Raw genomic sequence first — 27,778 nt, 5'->3', positions numbered from 1 at the left:
TTAAGTTTTGCTCAGTAAGCATCTAGGAAAAGACTACACTGCATGCTTATGTGTATTTTTTTAAGCTAATGAAGATTTCTGTCTCTTAAGTAGTCACTTTTATCTTTTGATTCATGATCTGGTGTTTTGAACCAGTATAAGTCAAGTTTCGTGTCTTCTAGGTAAAGGAAGATATTGAAGAAAGTTTGCTTTAATGAGATGCCTGTGAATCTTGCTAGTTTTCTGTTACTTCTGGTTTAAGTCAGTCTGTTATTAAGTAGTTTAGAATTGTAGAATGGTTTGGATTGGAAGGGCGACCTTAAAGATCATCAAGTTCCAACCCCCCTGCCATGGACAGGGACACATTCCACCAGACCAAGTTGCTCAGAGCCCCATCCAGCCTGGCCTGGAACACTTTAGGGAGGGAGCAGCCACAACCTCTCTGGGCAACCTGTTTAATTTTGCTTCCTAACATCTGTCATTCAGTCTAATTTCCACTTAGTTTCAGTCCCTCTCCCAACTGTTCCCTCCCTGCTCTGGTGTCTCAGAGCTGGCCAAAAGCAGGGTAACCCCTCAGCTTCAGAGCCAGGAAATTGTTAGGCTGGGAGAGAGAGGAGGTGCCAAAATTGATTGTCTGTCAGTGCTTAATTGACAAGCAGCAGAGAAATGCAGGAAGTCCTTTCAGGTGTGCATATGAGGCCCTGTCCTTGATGGTTGTGCTCCAGTGTCTCTAAAGGTAAAGTGGATCTTCTACATCTGCTTGAATGTTTATCAGTCTTGTATCTTAGTTCTTCTGACTTAATTCCTGTGTGTGTTTTCTCTGGTTTGGAAGAATATAGGCATAATGGTAGTACTGTACATTTTCTTTAATTGTGGAGACAAAGGTGGCTCTTTTGAAGGAGCAGAAATGTTTCTGTTGGACAGTGGCCCTGTGGATGGATGCTGGGACACTTGCCATTCAGCAGAGTCTGACTGGCCTGGAACTAACTGGCCTCAGATGTGAGGGAAAGGAGCACCTTCTTCAGCAGTGCTGCTTTTAGTGAGCTTCCTGAGATGTTTTTTCTTTAGGCAAAATTAATGTCCAGGACTGAAGTTCATAGCAATTCTGACTTGTAATTATACAAGGGAGTGCAGAATGCTTCATCCTTGCCATGCCATGGTGTCCATGATTCCTCTTAGCCTGCCTTCAGATCTTACTGCGCAAGTGCCTGGAGCTGCTGAGATGCCTGATAGTTGAGATACTGCACCCACATGATGCTCATCATCGCTGCCATGTCTGGTCATTTAGCGCAGATTATTGCAATGGCAATAAAACTGTGATTATCTTTTCTGGACAATAAGCACATTTATAACAGTTTGGATGCTGACAAGACTTATCTACTTGCTGGCAACTCTAAACTGGCTTCTAAAAGGTCCTAAATTTCTTGTAGCTGTAAGTGGTGTCAGACTCATCAGTGATAGAGGTCGTGTAAGATAAGCAGCACTGAGGAGGAAGAATTTGATTGACCTTCCTACTGTGACATAAACTTTTTTCCTCCTGAATTTTTGGTAGGTCACTATTGGCCCTTCTTAGCCTGGAATGTTACTTGATCTCTTCTGCCAGCAATTTGGACTCCTGACTTCAGAGGAGCTGCTTTTGATATACTCGGGTAAAAAACAGCAGAATTGTGACTGAGGGCTGTGGAAAGTAGCAGCTGTGGCCATAAGTGATAACTAGATCTTACTCAGCCATAATAGTAATTTTGGAGACAGTACATTTTAATTCGTTAGTTATGTTCTTTAAATTCTGTTCTGGGTGTTACAGAAACTTTGTCCTGGGAGCTGATGTAGGAATTTGTGTGAGGACTCATTCCAAGGATCGTGAATATGAGTGGGTTTTTCCTTGCTACAGTAGAAAAGAAACGAAATTGCTGCCCTTAGCCAGTGACTTAAGATACCAAACCACTATCTATGGCATGCTGAATTGCTATATTTTGTTGCAGCAGTGAACGGTAGCAATTTACCACTAGCTGAGTACTATCACGTTTTTGAAGCGCCGGTGTAACTTGCTGAAAGATGACTGTTGTAAGCACAGGAATGAACGGGCTTCTGTATGGGGAAGTCTCAATGGCATGGAAAAGTGTCTGTGGCAGTGCATGGAGCAGAAACTTATTGATGGGATTTTGCATTAGAGAATTTAGTTGAATGCTGAATTCACACTCACTCAAGCTATGAGCAGAGAATTAGGCTCTGCTCCAGAGCTACATTTATGAGATCCCATGGCTGCCTACTGTGGGAGGGTACTCATTGAGATGAGGCAACTATTGTAAATGTTTTTCTGAGTTTACAGTTGGAAAAAAATGCCTACAGTGCAACTTACAGAGGCTGCAGGGGTTAATGTACGACTAGGGTTAGGTACTCATACCTTATCTCAAACTTTCATTTACATGTTTTTATCTCTTTTTTTCACCCTTTAGGGCGGAGAGTGAGAACACACCTCTCCTTAGGTTATGTGTGTTTCAGTAAAAATGGGGAAAAAGTTTGTGAAAGACTGGTTTAAGATCAGGGGGAGGGGTGTAAACATCACTGTTAAGGTTAATCGATACAGGACATAATAAATATAGCAGTTTTACGGTTGGATCTGCTTTCTTTAAATCACTGGGGAGAGCTAAATAGTTCTTGCATGGTTCATCTTTAGGAGTTCCTTGCTATGCAGGAAAAACTGTAATTGCAAGATTCTCCTCAGTACTACTGACTTGCACTGGCAGTCTGCATGCAGCTTTCTTCCAGCCCTTGAATAACACAGAAGCACTGCACTTCAAGAGATGCTCCTGGGAGCACTTGGAAGGCTTTTGGAGAGGAATGTTTGACGGCTTTAAGAACTGCATGCTGCTGGCTCAGATGGAGCTACAATTACACTTAGACTTTGAGAGAAAATGGTACAGAGCTCCTAGGTCAAAAGGTGTTTAGTTCTGCAGGAATTCGCTTCAGAGATTATATTTATTTATAAATATAAATTGAAATAATGATACGATTCTTACATAATTCCACTCTTCCTGAAGTACTTTAGGACTAAGGAGCTGTAGATGAATCATGTAAGTAGTTTGTTGGCTTGCCCACATAGCTAAGGTGGAAAGAAATGCATGGTGTGCACGGGAAATGCGGGTTTTCAGTCTTTAGCTGAGAGAGATGGAAAGTTGGGGAGTCAGGATGTGGCTAAGGTGGTTTGGAATCAGACAGATGCTGTTGCTTTTAGCATTGTATGGTTTGTTTTGAAGCAGTCGGATGAACTTGTCCAAAATGTTTTTTCCTGTTTTGGCAATTAATGTCATGCATTTATTGTTACATGATTGCCTCGTTGTGCTAATTTATTTGGATTTTCTCTCTCTTACCCCCTTTCTCTAAGAATGTTTTCCTCCTCAGTGCTCAGGGTTAAATATACAAACCTTGCTGTTGTAAAAGATGGTAGATTTGTTTTGTACAATTCTATACCAGGTTCTGATACCTTCTATGCTTTTGGCTGTGTGGCAGAGGAAGAGGAAAGAAGCTGTCATAGAGATAAATTGCACAGAAGACACGGCACGGTGCTAGCTCCCAGCTATTGAGACAAATGGGATTTTATTGTTCAGGCTCTACCTCCTTTTCTGCTTAAATTAATTGATTTTTGTATTTTGCTATCTGTATGTGTGTGCATGTATACACAAATATATTTTATATGTAAAGAGCGTTACATAGTCATATTGGTATTTTAGATCATCCAAACACTTTTAAGGTAAAATGGGAGTAAAAAGTAGGATGGATTTGGGTTGTCATACAAACCTTTCTGTCTACTTGCATTTCTGCACTAGGAAAAGATGCTGTCATTGTGGTACGTCTCTGCAAAATTCCCTTAGGATAGACGTGTTATGTTACCAATAAGTCTTAAAACAGGTCACTAAATTAAGAGTCTAACTAACCCGAACAGTCTTTCTTGTTTTTTTCCAAAACAAACTAGCGCTTAAAATTTAGTAAAACTCTTCCATTTTGATTAATTTTTTGTTCTTTCAGGTTTTGTTGAAACACCTGTAAAGACATCACTGCCTTTTGGGCAACACTGCTTTTGTTTGGAGGAATAAAGTTCCCTGTTCTTGGCTTAGCAAGTCCACTTTGTGTCATTTGCTGTTGGCTTTTAGAGCTAAGTAATTTTGAATTTGGAAAAGCAGAAATGTAATTATGACCCTTTCCATTAAGAGACAAGCTTTTCTGTCATACTTGTTTGAGAAGAAATATAAAATTTCCATTTAGAAAGCTTGGATTTTAATCTGTAGTACTGAAATTGTAGGAAAGATCTTGCTTTCTCATCCTGTTTTTCTGCTTACTAGGAAGAAAAAATAGGAAAATGTCCTCCCCCCAGCTATAATACTTGCATTATTTTAGTTTCAAAGTAAACATGCTTATGATCTAACCACTTTCGCTAATTACCATCTGCTCCTTCACCAGCACTTGAGTCCCACTCACCCTCCAGTGTCTAGGATGCCAAAAATGCGTTTGCCTGGGCTTAAGCTGATGGGACAAGAGTCCGTATCTTAATTGTGGTAGAATTACCCACTTGTGTGCCACATCAGCTTCGATTTATTTCCCTCATAATTTATAAAACAGGGTTCACAAACTTGTTGGATTTGCACTTGGAATCTTTAATTTACACATGCATTAAAAAGAGAAGGAATTTGCTTCCTCAGTAAATTCTTGGGTTTTTTTCCCTGTTTTGACTGTCTGTCTATTCCTGTTGTTTGGCATCAGCCTAAACCATAAAATGGTTCCAGAACTGGTTTAAATGGCTCTTCAGTCCATGCCACATGTAGTCTTGGTCTTGCACTGTGTACAGAGACGTGGTTTTGTTTGGAATTGGAGGAAATTCTGTAATTAGCCAAGTAAAATCTCTGTGTTGTGTTGCATGGCTTTTAAGTTAGACCAAGTAATGTTAGTGTCTAGGAGTTGATGTGTGTGTGTATAATACAGATGGATCTGATAAAGATGGTGTGTGGGGCCATTTATATAGAGATTTGGGCCTTAGGAGTTACTAAATTGGCTTAAAAATCCTGTTGATATTTAAAATAATGGGAGAGGGGATGTGTGCCTTATTTTAGAGCCTTTAAGATCTTTTGCAGGCTCTTTTACAGAAGTGAGGACAGCTGGAAACATTTTGATTTGGTGGATTCCCCCCCCCCCCCCCCCCCCCCCCGTGATTTTGTGCCATCTCATGACTTTCTAATAGAAACACCTAGAACCCCAAACATGCTAAAAATGTTATGAATCAGCAATATTAAATTCAGGTTCTGGAGGTTACAATAAAGCTGTAATCTGTCAAATTTCTTTCAAACTCTTTTGGTGGTGGTGCGTTTAGTATTGCCCAGGAGAGTCTTTTGCAAGGGAGACATAGCAATTACAGAAATCCTCTTCTGTACAGTGCATATGTCAGCATTTGTGGTCACTGGGTACATCTGTGAAGAAGGACTCTTTGGAGATGCCATCCCTTTTCCATGGGCTGGTGCTTTGGAGCTGGTATATCTGGCTTCCTTTTGTGAGGCAAGCAACAGTGGATTTTCATACCACCAGCATGCTCAAGGACTTGTATACTGGTTTTCATCAGGACTTTGTACATTATGCAGCTTAAGATTGTTGCTGTCAAAGTTTTTCATCACCAGTAGGATGAATGGAGTCAATTATAAGGCGTCCCTTCCTTTTTGCTCAGTCTTTGGATAGGGCCTTTAGCAGTGTGAACCTCATTTTCTAGCTACTCATGTTTCTCTGTAAGGGAGTTTGTACATTATTTTTGGTTGCTTTTCACATTCAGGTATTCATTTCCGATTGCTATTTTTGTGTTTTTTCCCTTCTTAGTTCTCTCTTTTCTTACTTGCATATCATCTAGAAATTGAACTGTTCATAAACATCTGAGAAACGTGTGGCAGGGGCAAGTGCTTTAAATCATTGTTGCATTGTGCTGAAAGTGCATTTGCATTTCGGAAAAAAAAAAAGTTGCAACCTTTTTTGAAGCAAGATTTTAATTTGTAAACCATATGCTATTTTTGGTATGTCAAATATGAAGGCTTCCTGTGTGAAACTGATAGAGAAAAAGATCACAGGAGATCTGGAACAGTGACTCAGGTCACAGCAGGCCTGTTTTCATGACACCTGTGTCATCAAAATAGTCTTGCTTTGGCATCCTTAAATGAGATTTTCTTTTCCTTTAGATGGTAGATCTGTTCAAAGGCATATTTGATCATGAATAATTTGGAGGAAAACAGTTTTCCATCCTTCTGAGAATATCATATATTTTCTCCTCCTTGTTACTTCTGAACTCTTCACAACATCAACATCGGATGTTGGGCAAGTTGTCAATTTTCAATGCTGGTGTCTGCTCAGAAATTGTTTCTCCCTGTTTCCTTCAACTTCAGGCATATTAAATCAGATAAATTCATACACAGATGTTTAATCACTGAGCACTAATCACCCTTGTGCAGTATTGATCAGCAACCTTTTTGTAGACGATGATCAGAACGAGTAATAGCTTGCTAGTAAACAACCAAGGAGTGAGAGAATGAAGATGGTGAGTTAGCCCAATGTAGAAGTTGATACAGCTTTTTTGCATTTCCAGAGGTCTCTAAACTCCATCAAACAGTGTTTTCTTCTCTTTTTCCCCTCCCCTGCTCCGAACTCTGTTTTTCTTCTTGTTTTCATGTTCAAGTCAAGCAGTAAGTAATCCATCCTTTCTGTTGATGGTGTGTCTTTCGACAATTGTCCTGGTCCCTCTTCTCAGGGCTGCTGGTGCTGCTGAGATTGTCCACAGTCTCGTTTTCCTGAGGAGCCTGTCATTTCTCTTCCTCGTCCTCCCAGTACACTCAAAGCCTGCACAGGCTTCCTGTGCAGCCCTATTTTATAGGGGCTGCCTGTGAACATTGCACTTGAAAGCAACTTGCTTGCAAGATAATTCAGTTAAAAAGAGACTGGGGAAAACCCAAGTAGGCAGACCTGTGGTGTGTGGGTTGAAAGCTTTTTTTTTTCTCCCCCTTCCTCCTACTCTTTCCTTACTGGGTAAAAGACTCAGTCTGTGCCTGAACTTGCTATTCTGAATAACCTCTTCTCTGCACACAGTGACTGATGCTCACATCCTGTTTCCTACCAGTTTAGCCGAAAGAGCGCCCTGAAGAGTGACATTTCTATTTCTGTTGGGTTTGTTTCAGTGAGTTTGCAGGCTGGCTCTCTGCTGCTGCCTCTGTCACGTGCCTTTCAATTCTCTTCTGTGAATTTGAGGAAACCTGCTTTTCCTTTGCTTTTTGTATGAAATAGCAAAATAAGTGTGGGATTTGGAGTCGCATCTCAAAAAATGAAGTGGACTTTAAACAGAGGAAGAATATATTTTGAGTCAGGATCCTTAATTATTTAGAGTTTGATTAATGCTCTGCTAATCCAGAACTAGTCTGTCTGGGAAATAACATGAATAAACCTGTGAATCCTCTTCTTGCCAAACTGTAGGTTTTGATCAGGGACTTTCTAGCTTCCTTGGAAAAAATGTAGATTTAAATATTCATATTTTTTTTGCTTTAAATCTGTGCACACCAGTGAATCTGTGTCTTATTTCTCTAATGTAATCACTTTGCCATGCTTAATAAACTATCTGCACACTTTCAAATCTGTTTTACTGGTGGAGGTACTCAGGGAAGCTGAAATGCAGTATTAATTATCTGCTCTAAAATATGCTTGATTGAGTGGCTCATGCTGCAGAAGTTCCTCATGCCAAGCTTTGTTGCATCTGCTGCTTTTAGTGTTTCACCAGTTGCAACCCATGCAGCCATGCTTGTAAAAATACAGGTACCTGAAAAACACAAGGGAACAAAACCCCTCAAATTGTCAAATCTATTTTTGAGATGCTGCACAGAGAAAAATAATAAAAAGAGTCTTCTTACAGTTTTAATGAATCTTACTGTGAATAAAACTTTGAAGGCTAAGCAAGTTCATCTTACTGTTTTTACAAGCCTGTACTTCTACAGCAGGCTTAAAGTAAAAAATGGGAGGAAATGTAAGCATATCCGAATTAATTGCTGCCACAACGATAAGTTCCTGTGTTCTTCCTTTTAACTTACTTCACCTTGAGGATGACTTGGATGAGACCCAGTGACATAGCTTGCTTTCTTCCCCTGCAACCACACCCTTCTGCTGAAAAGAACAGTTTCTCACAGGCTTCCCCCTCCCCAATGTTCCGGGTAGGATGCTCATCCCCTGGGGAGGGTTGCAGGCTCCCCAGCTATGGCACAGTGGGGGCCGGTGCTGTACACCTGCAGGGAGGGCACGGGCCGTGTGGCGGGGGGGAGGATACGCTGTGCTTAACTCGCATGCCACGGTGTCTCCTGTTTGTGCTTGCAGCGACCGTAGCCCTGGCTGGCAGTCTCCTACGCCGGTGGGCTGGGGCATCTTGCTAGCTGGCATGGGAAGAGCCTTTGTGCACTTCTCCGCAGGTGGGCAGCAGGGCAGCTGCCAGAGGAGACCGAAGTTACAGCTAGGATCAGGAGAGGGTGTTTTTTTAGGGACCTGCAACGTGGTAGTGTGTGGGGGCAAGGCAGACAGCTTAGCAGCCCGCTCCCCATCTCTGCCTGGTTGTGTACACTTACAGTGTTGAGGTGAGAGCCTTGCCGGAAGGCTTTAATGCAATCAAGGTTTGTTTCTGCCTCTCCTGGGAAGAGTACTATGGCGAATTCTCCAGAACATACAGGAAGAGTTTGGGGCTGAAGGTGGTGGTGCCCCACAGCTGGGCCCGGTGGGGGCTTGCTGCTCCCTGAGCTGGCTGTGCCTCAGTGGTGTGGCTCTGAGGTGTGATTGTATTGCAATAAAAAACAAGATACTAAATCCCACCAGGTGAGGGAAGTCCATCTCCTGCAGGCACTGCTGTTCTAGTCCCACCAGGGTTCCCGGTGCCTAAGAGGGAGTGTTCTTGCTAGGTTGTCTGAGTTTTGACCTAATCACAGAAGGCCGGCTTGCTCCTGGAGTTAAACTGGTCTTGCCCTGGTTCACCTTCATTGGCAGAGCCACTGGTTTACTGACTAATTTAGGAGGTGTTTCTCCAGAGCCTTGTGACAGTATCTGGTGTTTGGGAGGAAGGAGGATTGGTGTAGGCTGCTTGCAAAGGTACTGAGTCATGGTGAAGTCCCAGGTTTTTCAGAGTCTGTGAGGTTTGGACTTGTGACATTTGGGCTGTTGAGGCTCCTGAAGTCAGGCCCTGCCCTGGTGAGTTTGTGCTGATTTGTGCTGTGGGAGCAAAGTGAAGGCTTCAAATACAGTCAAGAAGTTGCTTCCTCTTGGATTATGTTTGCAGCATGGGGGGTTGTTTTGTTTTGCTTTCTGGGGTTTCATTCAGCTGTGAGAAAAGAGGAGAGGGAAATGATAGTAAAAAGTAACTATCTCTGAACTTAGTGTAGAAATGGGACACAGGCACAGTAGAGTATGTGTATGTACACGGCAGAAATAATTTGTGTGTTGATAGATGTGCAGTAACACTTGAGGTCTCTGTTGCAGGAGGACATTTTTTCTTAAGCACATGCCTGCTGCAGGTGATGGGGGATCTGTTGAGGCTGCTGAGCAGGGCTCAGGATGGAGCGCAGCTTTGTCTCCCTAAAGAGCCCAGGGACTCTTGGAAACCCTACATCCAGGCAGCCTCTCAAACCATTTATCAAAGTGCCTGATTTCCCCCCCCAATTCGTCGTGTGAACCAATATTAAATACTAAGCAAGAAAAAAGCCTACCTTAAATAAACAGTTACGGGCAAAGTGGTGCAAATCCATTAGCTTTTGTCAGGTCTTCCTTATTTCTGTTTTTATTTGTCACTGCTAATGGATTTAGTGCAACCTACTCCTACCCATCTCTACTAGCTGTTAACCCCTTCCCCTGGAAATTCACTCACTGGCTTATTTCATCATTAAGACACTAGTAGGCAAAAAAACCGACCCACAAACCTTTAGCACAGATGTAAGTGTTGAATAATTTTTATAATATCTGTTGTGTGAAGGGTTGTGTTATAAAATTGTAGCTAGATTTTCATATATACAAATATGACTGTATTTGTAAGAAAAGGCAGTTTGTGTCTTTTCCCATTTTATAATCTAGGTAACATGAAGAGTATTGGATGACCAGTGGGTATTTAAATAAGTACCCCTCTGACACGAAATTAACACACCCCACTAAATGGGATATTGGTCTGGAGTCTCAGTGATTTTTTTGCTCTTTTCTTTTGCCTTTGACTTTATAGGTGACCTTGAGCACTTCTCTTTTTTTCTTTTTTTTTTTTTCCTTTTGTTTCTGTGTCTCCTCAATTTTCTTTTCAATAGAGTAGGGATAATTACACTTTCCATGTATACACAGAAATTCTATAGGCTGAAACAGCATTATTAATGCTACTTGCTACCTAATCTCCTTCAAGTATGCTGTATGATGGCCTGTCATGCTGACAGGCTTGTCTTCTGGGCTCTCCTGCCTTCCCAGACCAGTCTCCCTGCATCTGTTTGATCTTGCACTTTGTTCCTCCCTAGCAGTGTCACAGCCTGTTGTCTTCAGCACCTGGACTTTGTCTAGCCTGGGGTGGCTTTGGGGAATGTCTGGGGTTGCTAGGCACTGGCATGAAACAACATACTACTTTATGTAGGAGCCAAGTATTGTTTAAGGGTAGTTAACAACGCAGCTTTCTTCAGTTGCTTGCAGGATTTCCATATGGCAGCCTAATAGCTTTACAGGGTGGTTTGTATATATACTCAACAAGGAGATATTTCACAGGCTAAATGCGACTCTTGAAGATGGGTGACATAATGCAACACCTCCTGAGCCTGTTGGAGGAACCATTTTATGATGAGAGCAGTGGGAAACTAATGTGGTGTAGCAGATCCACTGCCAGCTGAAGGCAATAGTGCGAGCTTACCTGTGCTAGTGGACTTAGACATGCTGGTGTGCTGGAGCAGCTAGAGGAGGAGCAGTGGACCAGCTGTGCCTGTGGTGTTACCTGGCAGTGGGTCACCGTGATTGAAGTAATGATAGAGAACTGTTCCAGACCTGGTGTTGAAGTGCTCCTTGTGGGATCAGGAGCCTGGACTGTTACCCGCTGTTTCTTTGCTCTAGTGTGGCAGGTAGGCAGGGCTATAGGACCTATGCCTGTAGCTCTACTTAGGGCATGCTCTGGGCATTTGTGTGGGAGCCAGCTTCTATACACAGTGCTGAAGGGAGTAGGGCCCTTCACTCTGATAGCATGTATAAGTCCAAAGGTACAAAGAAAACTTCTAATATGTCTTGTGCTAATGAGACTTGAACTCCTTTAGCATTGGAAGACAGCTGGACAGTGTGCATTTGAATAGCATTTTCTTGTGTTGCAGGATCTTGCGCTGCATCTTGCCTGTGAAATAGGTTGGGTTTCTTGACTCTATCACAGCCTTTCTTCTTCTCCACCTGTTACTTGATGTCGTTGGTCTGGCCTCTATTCCTGTAGCATTGTTTATTTGTGTGGTTGACTTCCCATTTGGTTTGGGGGTTCTTATTCTATTTCATTTTAAGGCTAAGTAGTCATTTTCCACTATAACCATGCTTCGCATTCACAGTGAAGTTACATACCCACTTGACCTCTTCAGTCGGAAGAGTAACTGCCTGTCTTGTAACTGGAAGGACACCAGAGGCATGGCAATGGTTAATGCCCCTGCACCACTTGGGGCAGAATCAGGCCACATCCCTAAAGGCAAACCAGGGATTTAAAAGATTGATGGCTCTGTTGGTGTCTGGGGTAGCTCACTGAGCAAGTGAGCTAAAATACGGAGAGATGAGCATGAAAGCAGTGACTTGGATTTGTGTGATTTGAGCTAATGGATGTTTTTACTTGGAGCAAAATAAGATTTAAAAAGCCCCAATCTTTTGTTTTCTTGACAAAAGCTGGCGATTTCTTGATGCAACTGATTTACTTAGGTTGAACGCTATACTCCAGCAAGCTTCCTGTCAAACCTTTAATTTTATGCATTAAATGAGCATGTATTTATGGTCATGTAGTTGTGTTTTAGCTAGTCAGAGCTTTTTTTCAGCTTTGTGCCTGAGCTGAGCTGTGACTGCTAGTTTACTGAAAAAAGAGTTAACACGCAGAAGAAGCGGGTGTGAGGGTTTTGTTATGTTGCATGTAAATACAATTTATCTTTCTCTTGGTGTCAAGCTGTCACATAACATTGCCAAACTTTCCTCAGAGGAGAAGGGGACATTTCTGACTCTTTCGAGTTCGTAGGTAGGGGGGATTTTGTGTGAGGATTTCTGAAAATTAAATGTTTATCATGTAGTTGTTACTGTCATTAAAATTTCTGTTAAGGTCTATAGTACAGTTCTTTAAAACTAGCCATATAGAATCTCACTGGTCTGTGCTAGAAATATTGGAAGAGAATGAAGAAAATCTACCCTTAAACTGCACGAACAGTGATTTGTAATTTTTATGTGAGATTACAGTGGATCTAAGGAATGTGTTTTATAATAAAAGCAATCATTGGCAGTGGCTTTGTTTTTCTTTATTTAAGAATTCCTTAGCAGTTGTAGTTATTTTTTTTCTTAAACTAGCTGACCTCAGATGATTCAAATGCTCTATTTGTGTCTGTCTGCAAATTACTTCATTCGTTTAAAAAAGGAGTAACTAGAGAACCCACCAGCCTCACCTGTAAGGTACATAGCTATAAAAGGGGTTAAAGGTTTAATGTTATCTGTGACCACTCATAAAAACTATTAAAAACTGGAAAACCAATGTAGGTGAGCAGAGCAAACATTATGTCTGTCTTGGTAACTTGAAATACGAATGAGTGAAGATAACCACAGAGTTTTAAACAGACCAGCAGTCCAACTTCGGCATCTTAATCTTAAATCTTCCTATTTGCCAGCTAAACCGTTTAAAATTTGTTACATACTATCTTTGCCCAATTTTGATACTAGTGTGATAATTCTGCCTGATGTGAATGAAGGAACTACAATTCTGAGTTAGTCCTATTTTAGCAGTGATGCTCTTCATTTAGAGAAGCACGATACTAACGTGCAGGATGGACAGCTGAACTAAAGTAAGGTGCACTCTTCTTGGCATTGCTGTCTACAAGTGAATAGCACAGAATTGGCCTTTGAGTAGTGTTCCTGGTTGCACAGATTCTCTTTGGATATTGAAAAGCCTCTTTACCCTTGCTGTTGCAGTGCTGATTCAACACCGCATCACTAGTCCCAGTAGGCTTTTATTTTCTGGTCTCTGTGAATTTTGTAATTGTGAGCCACTTGTTTCCCATAGTTCCTGCCCAATGTTTTCAAACCTACAAGAGCAGCGGCATATTTGGTGAAGTATGTGTAATCTATGTTGTATTGCGTGATGGTTTTTAAGTCACTTGGCAGGTGTCTCTGTGTAGTGCAAGAAAGTTATTTAAGGATGTCATTCTCTTCTGAGGTGTATTTTTGAGTAATTATTGTGTTCCTCTTTGTGTGTTTCAGAGTTGAAGGCGGGGTGTCATGAGATGCCACTCAGAAAATATTTTACTTCCCTTCCTTCTGCCTCTCCATCTTCTCAAAAAAATCCCTCATTTTTCTTATGAGATAGCTTTTTTTTTTTTTTTTCCATAAGTTGAGAAGAGAGGAGTTTGTCTTTATGAGGAATTCTTGGTGTTAGCTTGCTGTCACTGGGAACCAAACCTGTTTTGGTCAAGGTTTCCAGCATTGGTCTGTGTTTTGAGTGATTGCAGTGTTGGGCAGTGAGTGAAATACTCTGCTCTCTTCATGGGTGGACGTTTCCATGGTGCCAGTTCTCTTGGGAGCTTGTACAGGTCCTTGCTGCCTGACAGCCCTGGGTGTGCTCTTGCTGCCATAGAGGGTTCATATACAAAGGTGAGCAGTCAGCAGTGGTTCCAGAGATACAGCCTCTGTGAAGAGGAGACTGATGACTTTGTGCTGTCACATTAAATGTGATGGAGACATAGAAGTTGAGAAATGTTCTTGCTTGTACCTTATGCATAGAAATCTGTTGTGGTCTAAAACAATTACTTTCTCAAATTCTGGTCCTGGCTGTAGTTACTGAAATGGTTGGTTTGAATTCTGTGGTGACATCATGGGTATTTCTATCATCCAGTTCTTTTTGATCCTATAGCAACACTTCTGTGCTTGCATGGCTTACTTGGATGCCTGTAGAAGCTGTATGGCATTCTCTTGGATAAACTTGGTGGCAAATCTGTGTTTGTGTCAAGCCTACTGTTGCAGGGTAACTGGGCACTCATGCACTCTTGGGTCTCTTGTTTTGGTCCCTCTCCCCCCAGTCTCCAAGCCTACGCCTATGTCAGTGCACACACAGCGTCTCGGTGTCTCTGGTCTCAGATGCACACTCTCCTGGTCTTTTCCTCAGGACCATGTCTGCCAGGCTCACTGCTCAGCTCACCCCAGTTCTCCCATGTACTGCTGCTGATCTATGTCACACTGGTTTCCCCGTTCCTCTTCCAAGCTGCTTTGTGTCCAGCCAGAGTCCTGGTTTTCCTGTCTTGGTGTGCTGTTCTGAGAGATGAATCAGGGTGTCACCATGGCTCCTGCTGCAGAAGGGGAGAACTCCCGTTCCTCTCCCTGGCTCCCCACATCTGTCCATCCCCTGCTTTGCAGCAGCGCTGCGTGCTCATCAGACCCTTCATGTGAGCCAGCTTAATAAGTTTAAATCACATAAAATTGTGCCAGCAAAATGGTTTTCTTCAAGGAAAATGACTGAAAAGGGCTTGTGGAAGAAGAGCTGGGCACAGGCAAGAGGGAGAACAGTGCAGTGAGGACCAGGAAAGCATCAGCTCAGATACCTCCATCCACTACAGTGCTGTTGGGGGATGTTCCCTTAGGGACTGTCTTGGTGGTGATGCTGCTGCGTGGGATGTGGGTGCCTGGAGCTGCTCCTCCCTGGTTTCAGCACACTCCTGTGTGCATTCAAAGTGAATATGTAACTGAAGCATCAGAAGTTAAAATTCAAATTGCTGGTGTCCCTCTGAGCCCATGTGTTTTGCAGTGCCTCTTCTCTCTTCGCAAAGCTTTATTTTGGGTAGGCTGTACAGCAATGAAAAGAACAACCATGGAAAGAAGTTGTGTTCCTAACACATTTCAAATCTATGCTAAAATAATGAGGGAACAAAATTCCTCAAATAAAGATTTTTCTGGATTTTTTTATATAGACAGCGTCTGTATTTTTTCCCAGCCATTCATCTTGGAAAGAGCTCATTGCACAATTTCTTTCCTTGAACTTTGGGCAGACAGTTGGTGATATGTAAGGCCAGGCAATTAATTGTGAGGTATACAGAAGCAAAATCTTTATAATGAAGAGTTTTAATAGTGGATAATGCTGTTATCCCCACCTATAACAACTGAAAGAGCTGACAATGATAATTTTAACAATTTTAACTATCACTTTTTTCCAATTCTGCTAAAAGATGTCCAAACATTTTTTTTTTTAAATTCTGATAGGTTGTGTAAAGTAGGATTTTAAAGCTTTTATGTGCAGTCAATTGGGAGAAAAAGCAATTGGATGCTGACTGTATCATGTACCTTTTTATGGCAATTGACTGCTTTTACTTGTTGGGGGTGGTGGTGGGGATCAGGTTTGTGTGTTTGAGATATGAGAAAGAGCAAATGAATTAATAAGTTGGGTTTTAGTACACAATATCCTGATAGATTCTACATATATATTAAGTGACAGAAAAAGGCGCAACAGTTTCTTAATAGAAAAGATAATCAGGATTTTTTTTAAAAGGAAAAATATTCCATCATAAACTTTTACGGGGTAACTCTGTGTGTTGCTTTCTCTCCCCACTAGTACCTCTGAAATACCTTACCTGCAACTACACTTTGGAAAAGGTGAAGGGGACTCGTAGTAATGCTCCCCTTGTTTTTAATAACCGTAAACGTGAATGCAGAAGCAGAGTAACCTGTGATCGGCAGGAGTGGGGGAGGGAGGTGGCTGTGCCTGGCCCTGGGAGGAGGCGGCCTGTCGGGAGGTCTGAAAGCACTCCAGTGCCGAGATGATCAGGGGGCTGTTATCCACTCCTCAGTCACTTGTTGCCTGGGAGACAAATGTAATCCAGGGATTTTTTTTTTTCCCCTTCCTTGCTGGTCTTTGATTGGAGCCACTATTGACTTTTGGCTTGGAGGAGGTAGTGAAGCAGCACGCCAAGTGTCATAAGATGGAAATTAATCACTAACCCGTGGGTCTGAGTTCCAATGATTTCTTTTCCCGTGATTGCTCTGTATATGGTAGAACTAATGGCACATCTAAACAGACAGTTAACGAAGCTCTTCACACCTCTGACAGTCAAGAAGGACTCTTAACCAGATGACACTTCAGTTTTCTTTTTATTTCTTCTTCCTTGTGTGATTGTGGAAAAACAAAAGTAACTATCTTAAAAAAGGAACTTTGCATGGTTGGAGAGCTTTGCCTTAAATTGCATTTGTTTTTGCCACTAAATTATAAGTCAGCCTAGTTGCAGTGAAAATATAGCAAATCTGCCTTCCCAGTGTTTCTTTTAACAAGGAGTATAATTCTTCTCAATACTTTTTCTGTGAGAGAGTTTCTGTTTTTCAGTGCGATTATTTTTGGCTTTTGCAACAATATGGGCAAGCCAAACAAACTTAGCTTAACAGTAATGAAAGGTTTTGAAGTTACTCTGAAGTAGTGACTTCATCATGTAAGGCCCTCAGTTTGAACTAATGCTGATGGGTTTGGGGGAGTAATCCCTTCCAGGTAGATGAAAAGTCTGTCTTGGAAGTAAATGAAAAACCAGAGAAGTTTGGAAACAATATGTTGTGTTCCAGTCAGTACAAATAAGGTAGATGGTATTTAAGTGTAACTTTTTTTTTAAGCTTATCCCATGCTGTAAGGAGTAAGGAATCCAGCAAAGGTTTTCTCCTGAAAAACGTTCCTAGTTTTGCACATTGCTTGCTTAAAAGGAAATTTTATGTTCTTCTTGCCCTGGTTCTTGGATGGAGCATGGAAGTGGAATTTGAGATGTTTAGATTCTATTTTTGACTCTGTCCTTTGCCTAAAAAGTCACTGACTAGGCTTATCATGTCAAGTCTCTGGCTCATTGTCCCATGTTTAAGAGGGCTAAACGTAACTTTTTGCAAACTGGTTGGAGGTGTGTGGTGCACAGCTTCCACCACTGACACCAGTGATGGATCTTTCAGTCATCTGCTGTAGTGCTTTACTGAGATGAAAGCTCAAGTCTTGCTTGTTCTCTCTCTAGCCCCTTGAATCATGGGCTTTTCGGCCATGCAAGGGCCCTGCTTCATCTCAAGGGCTGGAATATGACTCCCCTTGGACTGTTCAGTGGCCTTCTGGTAGGGCACCTTTGGGAAGCAAGGGGGGAGATGGTCTTCAACCCTGCTGTCCTGAAGAGGCTTGACTCCATGTTCCTGGCTTCACCAGAGCAGCATGCAGAAGATGGTTTCTTCTTCATCCCCTCCAGCAGATGTGCTTGTTTCTGACAGAAAGCAGTCATGGCTCCTGCAGGTTGTGCCAGCCCATCTCGTTTTCTTTCAAGCCAAGTCTCATGTGGTGCTGTGAACTTGCTAGATGCTCTCACACAGCCATCCACTGATGTTGGGGAAGACTTTACCCTTTTACTATTTTGGGGGGGGAGAATTTAGTGCAGATTTGCTGTAAGCTTGGAAGGAGGTCTGTAAACGCTTTGCATGTTGCGTTGTATACCTTAAAGCCGTCAGTGAGACAGAGGAGCACTTAGGACTTGCTAGGGCTCCACAAAGATGACAAGTTTTTGAAAAGAAGCAAGTGTCTGTTTTTGTTCTTCCTTGTGGCTTTAGAAAATAATATCCCATCTTTTGGTGTGATTTTGTGTGTGTGTGTTTCTGTTCTTCAACACATGAACAGAGAGCCTTGTTCTGCAGTTAGAAGTTGGAGTTGAGAAAAAGGATGGTCCTGGGTTGAAAAGCAGCTAGAGCCTCCCCTGCCTGTTCCAGAAAATGTCAACATTTACCATAAATCTTATCATAATGCCTTGAAAGCCTGCCAGTGGAGTTCAGTCAATAATTAGGATTGGTGTTTGTTTTTACATATGCTCAAGCAGACCAAGGCTGCTCCTGAGATACCATTTTGTATGCTTTCATCGTGGAGATGAGGGAAAGTTGTTTTTCTGTATGCGAACTCATACAAAACAATTCAGAATATCTGCACCCTGACCTCTGATGGGATTGAGACAAGAACTGAAATTGCATTGCTTGTAACTTCAGAATAAATATTGAGTTTTAGTATAGTCTTCACATTACAGATTGACTGCTTGAGTTGCTCTGTGTGTCCAGAAAGGGTAATTACGGTAACTGTTGTTTTAACTGATCACAATTTCACAACACCCTTAAATGGTTTAAACTCTGATTACACTATGGGCGCTTTTTTTGTTTGTTTGTTTGGGGTTTTGGGGGTATTTTTTTCCCCTTAGGGGAGAAAATATGATTAATTTCTTCTTGTAGTATAATGGCACTGATGTCATGTGGGTTGAAGGATTAAGTCCTTTTATTTTTAAAACAGTTGCTAGGGTGTTTAAACCCCTCCTTTCTAGCCCTGTTTCTTGTTAGCGTAACAGCAAAAGGAAAAGAAAATAACTTTCAAAAATAATCAGCTTTTCTTCAAAGTTTCCATTTAACAGTAACTGTAGCTTCTTATTTTTCCAATATGGGGTAACGGGGAAATTGTCAGATATTATTAAATCATACGGGGTGGGGGGGGTGGGGGGAGCAACCAAACGTTCATTCTCACACACACACACCCCCACCCCCCCCCGTGATTTAAATCATACAGTTGCAATATGCTATTAATGGAGCAATAATCTCTGGCAAGAAAACTGTTCACTTCTGTCAGACAAAACCACACACCCACTGCTTTTCCTGACAAATACTGCTAAATAAATAAGGCTATGCCATTAGATCAAATATTTGATTTTTTTTTTTAATTCTTTTTTCTTTGCAGAGTATTGGAAAGGGGTCCTTGTGGTGTATAGACCCAGAATATAGACAAAATCTTATTCAGGCTTTGAAAAAGACACCCTATCACCCATATTCGCATGTGTTCAATACACCTCCCACATCTCCTCAGGCATATCAAAGGTAAGAACTAGATGCATTTTACAACTCTAAATGCTTTCATCCAGTGTTGCTTGTCAATCTTGGGTAAGACGTGAAATGTAATTAAGTGATGCAGTCTGGAGACATGCTAGTGAAGAAAAGAAAGCCTGGGCGGGTGGGCAGCAGTGGCCTGGCCTGGCCAGGCCTGGCTTAGTGCACCCCCGGGACACCTTCACCTGCCTGCCTCCCTGTGTGACCCCCCTTCCCCTGCCCCGCAAACAGAGCTGCGGTCCTGCTCCTGTGTGACCCACAGAGCATTTTGGTGAAAGAACGCCTGAAATTAAAATGCATATAAGCAAACGGAGCGCTCTGAAGTGTCCGATTATATCCCCTGCGGTAGGTGAAAGCGCAGTGCCCTCGCTTGGAGGAGATGGGCTGGCTTTCCCTCCCTCCCTCCAGCGAGCTTTGCCGGTGCAGCAGTCAGGTTTCCACGCGAGCCCAGTGCCCCGTGACTCGAACAGCCTTTGTTGTAGCTGCGCGCCCTTCGCGGATGCCTGCCCACAGTTATCCCACAGGGGCGCGGGGAGAGTGAGAGGTGTTTTTCTGCATTGCTTCAGTGAAATAGGCCTGGGGCAGGTTTTTTCATTTGCTTTGCATTTGGTTTTGATCTGGCTTATGTCTAACGCTAGTGAAGGAAGAGAGATAATCTACCTCAGCCATCCGCCAAGTGGGGAAGCAAACACAGGGTTGTGACACAACGGCTTCCTCCTCGCTGCTAATACAGAAACTGTTTTCTTCACTTTTTCCAAATGTTGGCGGCGCATCACGGCCGGGGCAGCAATGCCGGTCGTGGCCAGCGCTGTACCGCACCCCACGAAATCAGGAGGGTGCCTTGAAGCAAGTGTGGCAGGGGTCAGCAGCGTCACCAGGACCGAGAAGGGACTGTGGTGGCTCCCGCGGGGTTTGGGGGTATTTTTTTCGGGTTGTGTTTTCTCCCCGGAGCCGTTTCAGCGTTAGCGGGGAGGCGGGCGGGGCGCAGGGGCCGGGCCGGGGCCGCGGGGCTGGCGCGGGAGAGGCCGCCGCCGCCCGCCCCCGGCGCCCGGCGAGCGTGATGGTCGCCATAGCAACGCGGGCGTCTCCCTGGCAACGCGTAGCCCAGACAGGTGCCGTTGCGTCACGGGGCCGCGCGGCGCTGCCTGACGAGAGGACCGGGCGCTGGGGCTCAGCCGCGCCGTTGCCGTGGTAACGAGTAATCCTGCGAGCGGCGGCAGCCGCGCCGAAACTTTTTTGACGATCGTGCTCCTGTACCGCGTTGTGTGTTCCGCGGTTATCGGGAGAATCGCAGGCGCTGGGGGTTCTTGGGGGAGGTTCTCCCCCTGTTTTGAAATGAGTGGCTGACTTGGGGTCCGGCAGGAGTTCGGGGTTTCCTGAATCAGCGCAGCACCAGCGGGTCACTCTGTCTTGTGGTTCATGTGGAGCTCTAGGAAAAAAAATACTTCTGTAGTACCACCTTTACAAGGGATTGTTTCACTTTTACTTTTCCCCTTCTCCCAGCTATCCCATCACTACTGTGCTTTGCAGAAGGACAGATAAATCATTTCAATAATAGCATTAAAATTGTAATCTGCATGTTTGAATGGGGCTTGTTTCCAGAGCCTGGCTTTATCATTTCTGTTGCCTTTTTAAGAGTATTTTAATTATGCCCATACAGATTTATTCAGATATTCTTATATCGAGTAAAAGCGTAACACACATCTGACATAGAAATAGAGGGATTTTGATCCCTTCTAATCCCTGCAAACAAAAAAATCCAGCACACACATGCAGTTGAAAGCAGGTTCTCTGATTTTTTTTTTTATTTTTTTTTTTTTTTTTTAAATGCATGAAGTGACTGTTGACTTAATGGGTCAGGTTTTCCAGAACTGCTGTGCAGTTTGCTGGCGGACATTGCCTGCAGGAGCTCACAGAGAGCTTTTCCAGGTTAGGCTGAAGGAAGTGATGCAGCAGCACTGGCACAAGTAATCCTGGCAGGGATGAGCCTATCAAGATGCTGCGGCTGGGTGCTGGTGTCCGGGAGCCTGCCCGGGGGCAGCTGCCCTGCATCCTGCACAGCAGTGTGCCTGCTGCGCTCCCCCTCCTCCCTGCCTGTGGCAGAGGATCCCTGCGGAGCCGCAGACCTCGGGCAAAAGTCGTGCTGATCTCTTCTAATGGGGTGGGTGGTCAGAGCCTCATAGCCCGTTTTCACGTGTGGGGGAGGAGAGGTGTACTGGCACGTGCCAAACATCATGGGATTTAAGAAAGCGTTTTGAAAAACTGCCTGCTTTTGCCAGTGCCGGGATGTAGCTGGGCAAATGGCAAAGCTGTCTTCTGAGCAAGAGAGAACCCCGACACCCACAAGCGAGTCCCAAAACTAAAAAGGAAACTTCCTCTCCTTGGAAACCATGGGATGTCGGAGCTGCTGCTACACTGCTTATGCTGCCAAGCGCTTTCAAGTCTTCCTTGTAATGACTGTATCATAAAACAAAGGGCTTGCATGGCTGCGGGAGCAACTGCCTCGCAAATAGAAGCCCACAGGAGGCTGGGTTTAGTATGAAGAAACTGTAGTCTCACTGCTATTTTTAACTGGATGTCTTTCAGCATTCCACTGTCAAATAAAAATCTTCCTATGGTCTAAAATATTTATTTATTCATCTACTAATGACCGGTGAAACATCAACACGAGGCTGGTCTAGGGCACTAGTGACTGCTGCATTAATTTAATTATACATTGACAGTTACAGAGCAAAATCATTTTTTCAGATATATTTCTGATGTATTCACAAGGAGTTGAACATTCCCTGTGCATTTGGAAAAACAGTAATCCAACAGTAATCCCATATGTATGTGATTGCTTTCTCATATGTACAGAGACTTCGGTACTGGAAGAAAATGTAAATCCACTCTGCCATGGTTGGATCTCTAGAGCAATACATTGTCATAGTAACAAATTCCAAGGGAAATTTTTCTGATGAAGATAATATGTCTAGAAAAAATCCTTGGGTGGTAGAGATTTTGCTGTCTATGTCTCATATAACTGAATCCCACAACTAAGATGAACTATGTCACCTGATATTAATGAAGTATGTCTGAAACCAGATGATTCACCAATATTACTCCTGCCTCTAGGAATGGGATTAATCGGAGGAATTACAAGGTTTATAGGGATCAGTTGGTGTGATTCCACAGGGGCAAATTGACCTATTGCTTATCAGATGTTTTAAAAGAATAAGGGTACACAAATGAATCACATGTTCTGTTTAGTATCTGCATAAGCAGCTTAGGGTTGAATTGAGCACAGAGTGGAGGAATGTATTGTAAAAATATCCCAAGCAAGATGATCACTGAACAGACAAATTCTCATTTTCTGAGCAGAGTTAATTACATCAGATAATTTAGCTTTACAACTTCACTAGAGCATCCTGAATAAATGCAAGAGGCAGGACCTTTTATGAAGGATTTTATGATGTGAACCCATATGTTTGGATGGCTCAGTCAGTGTTACACTAGTATCATTTGAGATTAGACATATGACTCAGACCAGGAAATTTGGATTAAACTGGGCTACATGTATAGAAGACCACAGTTTCCGAGAAAAAAGCAATCTTGCAAGTGTTTACATAAGAAGGAACTTCAGACTACAGTTGTCTGAATTGCTACAGCAGTTCATCTTGAAAATTATCTGTAAAATGTAAGACGAAAAATAATATAGTAATGTGGATTACTTAATTTTAATTGGATTGGATGTGTATTCTTAAAAAACAATACTCATGCTAAACAAAAAAAAACCTGTGGAATTTTATCTGATTCTTCTAATTGAAGCATATATCATGTCATTTACAATGAATTTCAGGGGTGAGCTAACACTGATACACAGTGTTGTAAAGAAAAAATGCTCTCTTTGGTGTGGAAAAATAGGTGCTTTAGTCTAATGTATTTCTCTTTAAATATTTACAATTGTGTTGGCAATAGCAACCTTGAAGTATATAGACACAAACTTGGCTAAGTAACTATGTCAGTCAGTGCCCTGGTATTTCACCTGTATGTTTTATTTCCAGTTTTCTGACTCTTGACTGAAGGTGGGGCTTTCTCTTCTAGTAGAGCTTCAAACAGAGATCTTGAAATAGATTTTTCTTTTCTCTATATGTATTACACGGGGCTAGTTCTCAATTCTGTTTCTCCTTTCTGCTGAAAGCTATCAGGAAATGTAATGTAAAATAACAGAAAGTATTAGTTTCACAGATGGATAAAAAATACTTGAGGATTTGGGTGACCGCCTTGGAGTATTGGCTAGATCCCTTTACAGACTTGTGGAGCATTATTGCACTGCTTTTCATATTTCCAGTGTGTTTTGCTAATTGTAGTTTGTTGAAACCATCACAAATGTTGACGCATCTGTCCTAAATTGTTGTATAATTGACGAAATTGCAAATGTGCCCAAGATAGAAACTGAAGAGCGGTTTCTTTCTTGGGTTGTTACAGCCTGCCTGTTCATAAAGGCTTCATTGGGTTTTTTGCTGGTTTGTTCCTTCCTATTGGTACAGCTCCTTGGATGAGCTTGGTTGATAACGTTCTGCTTCAGGAAGGATTGAGACCTCAGTTTAGTCCTGAACTAGATTTGTGCTTCGCTTTGGACATGGAGTCCACCTGTGCACATCGCTTTTATTAGAAAAAAATACCTCCTCTGGCATACATTGCTGCATTTCAGCTCCCCTTTGGGGAGAGGGCTTGAGCCATGCAGGGCTGGAACAGACAGGAAAACTCAACTGCAGTGTGATTTCATTTGTTGGGGAGCGGAGTTGATCCGCAGTCGGTGAACATGTTGTTGGTTGTTGGCAGAGTGGGTGCTGCAGAGCTGCCCACTGCACTGCCGGTCTCGTGGCCCTGCAACAGAAAACCGCCTCTACTTCTTGTGTAGAGTCGCTTTCTAGAAGAGCATTTCATTTAAATGAAATGAAATCATGTGGCTTCATGATCTGGTTTTCCTTTCCCCTTCCCTTGAAGTGTATGGTACAGGTGCAGGTCAGTGGATCACAGAGGGCCTGCAGGTATGTGAGTGACCAGACTGTTTATGAAACTTACCTGGCCTGGGATTTGAAAATTTTGGAGTGACTTCTGTTTTATGGAATTCAGTGTCTCTTACCACTATTTCCTACTGCTGCTGGGATGCTGGCTTCCCTAAAAATGCTATTAGCTCCTTAAACGTTCATCACTTCTCCAGTGTCTATTCTTTTGATACCTGTTTCAGATCAAAATATATTTCCTTATTCTTTATCCTGAGTTAGAGATTAAGAAAAGGGGTCTTGTTACGAACCCCTGTCTAAGTTTTGAAATTCATTAACAGAGACACAATGAAAAATTCACGAAACAGATTTTTAGGAAAAAAGCTTTAGCTGCCAGGACCTGACATTGCTGCAAGCCCTGCAGTGAATGGCAGGGGAGGTGGTCTGGGCACACTTACATGTGGATGTGAACTAAAAAAAATTGCATTTACTTATTTTGAGGCTGAAAACACACAGTCTTACCACTCCTAGTCCTAGCTTTCTGCTTCCACCTCACAAGTCCTCCCACCGTGCAGTGAGGAGGCTGAGGGACGGCCGTGCAGCTGCAGCTCCTGGGGCACTGCCTGTGCCTCTGCGCACTGCTGCAGCGAAACCTTCTCGAGCAGCCACTGCTGCGTGCGGCCAGTATGCAGTTTGCATACAGCCCGCTCAGGATGGGGAACTTCAAAGCTCTTACACAGATGCGAAACAGCCAAGTGTTCCCCACCCAAGACGGCTATTGTTGATCGACTGCTTAGGAAACTGCTGTTACTGGAACAACTCTTTCAAATATTTGCCGGTTTTGGCTTTACTGTCACGAGCTTCACCCTTCTGCAGTAGTTTATTGAAGCTAAACCTGCATCAAAGTCTATGTTGTAGGTTATCTTTTTGGACAACATATAAGCACTCTTCTTACCCCTACACTTTAAGATCAGAAATGTTCTTCTGTGTCCATTTGGTGAAGCTAGTGAAACAACCTTTTCCCATACACTGAAAACTTTGAAGCACTGAAAGATGCTGCAGGGTGTCTTCCTACAAGAAGGGACTTAGAAAAGAAATTAATTGATTGACTTTTGCATTCTGGAAACACAGATTTAATTCTGTATTATTGGTTTTGCTTTCAGTAGGAAATGAAGCTGACTATAGAGCAGTCTAATATTTATTTCTGTGCATGTTACAACCCCTTTATCAAGATCAATCTAGATATTTTACTTCCTGGATAGAGTCAGAATGAGTTTTCTTCTCTTGTGGTGATAAGGCAGAGCCTTTGGGGAATTGTGTTTCACTGGTTTTGTAGTTGAGAGATCAGAGAACACAAGTTCTTCCAAATTGTGCCCTCTGACATCATAACATGTCTTGATTTGAAGAGCATCTCTACTCTGGGATTATCGTGCTTTATTTCTGTTTTCTGGCAAGTTAGAGAACATCTGTTCTGCTTGATGCCAGGTAGGAATAGCAAAGAAAAAAGAACTTTTGCTTAAGTGGATGGCTGTAATGCTATCAGTGGATAAATATTTGAGGATTTGCCAATCCAGGACTTGTTTTCTAACATATACTTTTCAGCTGTCTAGCCAGTAGACTTCTGTGATATGGGAAGTATCTCACTGAACATAGTTTCAGAAAACAAAACACATCAGCTCTTACCTTCTAAAAGGAGTTTTCTTGTACATTATAGTATGAGAGAGGCAGAAGGGAGGAAGATAAATTGGGAAAGGTGGTAGTATATCCTGGACAGAAAAAGAAGAGCAGAAACTCCAAGTCTGCCCTTTTTCACACAGCAGTTTCATGCATGCTTTCTGCAGCACCCTGGTGCTCAGCAGGAACAGCTGGTGGAAATACAAATAACCCTCTAATCATGTCTTCATTCCTCTCAAAATTAGATAAATGCTTCTGACTCTTCTCATCTGAGATGTTTTCAATTTCTTCTCATCCATACCCCCAAAATAGTGCAAATGTCTTGTTTCCTATTTGCCGAATACATAAAGATTTGGCTGACTCTTTGTTTTGGCTGCATGTTTACAGACCTTTGGTAAAGAACTGTAAAGCAGCATCCTTAGCTTGTTGAGTGTCTCTAGATACCAGGCAAACACCAACTCCTTGCTTTACGTTGTTATTATTCATAGTCCTGCGGGTTGAACAATCTTCCCAGTTACTTGGCTTTTTCATTTTGTTTGGGGTTTTTATTTTTTTGTCCCCTCCTCCGTGCCTTCTGTAGATAAATATAGCCTTATTCCAAAGATAGCTTGGAATGGTACCATAGATGTTTCCACTTAGGTTCATGGGAAAAGGAAAGTCTGGGGATGTGTTTTGAAATTTTTGTTTGTTTGTAAATCCCTCTCTAGCCCTGGGTATTTCCCTATGAATATTGTTAAGAGTAGCCTCATTGACAGAGCTGTGAATTGCTGAAAGCAGAAACTTGTAAGCAGGTGTGGGTACTGTTCTTCTGAAACTGTTTTCTGTAACTCCACATCCTTCTTTGCTGTCCCCAGGGTATGTTCTTGTGCAGTTAGGCCATGTGTTGCGTGGTGCAGGAGCCATATGGTGTAGCAAAAAGAAGAGAGCGTGGGGCACACCTCTCTTTCAGTTACTTGGCAGTGTTCAGTCCATCTCTCATTCTTCATCCCATTAATGGCCATTGCATCGCTATTGCAACTGCAGCAGTTGAGTGGATGGGGAAACCTGTGTAACGCAATTCAGTAACAGTTCACTGAAATCATAGTAGTTGAACATTAGGAACAAGTGTTTGTGTGATGCACAGTGGCTGACATGAGCATCACGTTTGTTAATCATACAGTATTAGAGCAGTGGAAATCATCGGACTTCTGCATTTGAAAACAGACTCATGAAGCTTGGGAAGCCGCAAATAGCATCATAGTATGTCACATGTTATTGCTGTTAGATTTTTTATTTACGGAATTTTAATTTTTTTTTTAATTTTTTTTTTTTAGATTTTCTTCACTTTTCTATTAGTTATTGGACTTCGTTCCTTTGGTGCCTGTAGTAAGAAACATTTACAGGGAAAGTCACCTTATTTGCAGTTCTGTTTTGAGACTGGCATTCTTAGAACAGTTTTTAATGTCATAGTAAACTTTCTATGAGTAAAAAAAAATATAATTTCAGATTTCAAACAGTAGAGAAGGGATTGCTTTTTTGTAATAGATACTCTTGTGATTTTAAAGCATTTTACAGTTTAACTCTTCATTATTTATTTAATATTTGTTTAGTCTCAAAGTAGGATGCATTGAATATTTCCAAGAATTGCAGGTCTGTCTTAAAAACCTGCATGGACCTTTCATCCTCTTACCTAACATCTGAGTATACATGGGAGAATAGAGAACATATTTAAAGCATGAGGGAGCTGTTGCAGTTTATGGGAAACTCCCAATATTTGTGTACCCAATTTGTTCCACGTGTTAATACACTTCTGAGAATGTCAGTTCTGCATGCAGATTCGGTGGCCTTAGCTAAGGGAAGGGGCCAAGCAGACTTGCTTGGCAACCTCTCATCATCTTGGTACAGTCAACCTGAGTCCAAGAGCTGGAAGAATTGGCTTCAAGTGACCCAGCTTCTCCACAGGTCATAACAGAATGCAACAACTGTGTCATAAAAACACTGGTTGTCCATGGAGAAGCATCCTAAGAGATGAG

At 42.4% G+C, this 27,778-nt stretch overlaps 1 protein-coding gene across 8 annotated transcripts in view; it reads left to right on the top strand.

Moving 5' to 3' along the window:
- The window catches only part of FOXN3 (forkhead box N3), a 213,556-nt gene that overhangs the window by 86,351 nt on the left and 99,427 nt on the right, over nucleotides 1-27,778 (top strand). For all 8 annotated transcript variants that reach the window (XM_074908523.1, XM_074908522.1, XM_074908521.1 and 5 more), the window contains exon 3: nucleotides 18,959-19,095. In XM_074908523.1, coding sequence (XP_074764624.1) covers nucleotides 18,959-19,095 — 137 coding nt within the window. The remainder of the gene's footprint in view (nucleotides 1-18,958; nucleotides 19,096-27,778) is intronic.

This window comes from Athene noctua, chromosome 6 (genome assembly GCF_965140245.1).
Source record: "Athene noctua chromosome 6, bAthNoc1.hap1.1, whole genome shotgun sequence".
Classification (NCBI taxonomy): Eukaryota; Metazoa; Chordata; class Aves; order Strigiformes; family Strigidae; genus Athene; species Athene noctua.
The sequence above is the reverse complement of the archived record's forward strand: the minus strand, read 5'-3'. Positions and strand labels throughout refer to the sequence as shown.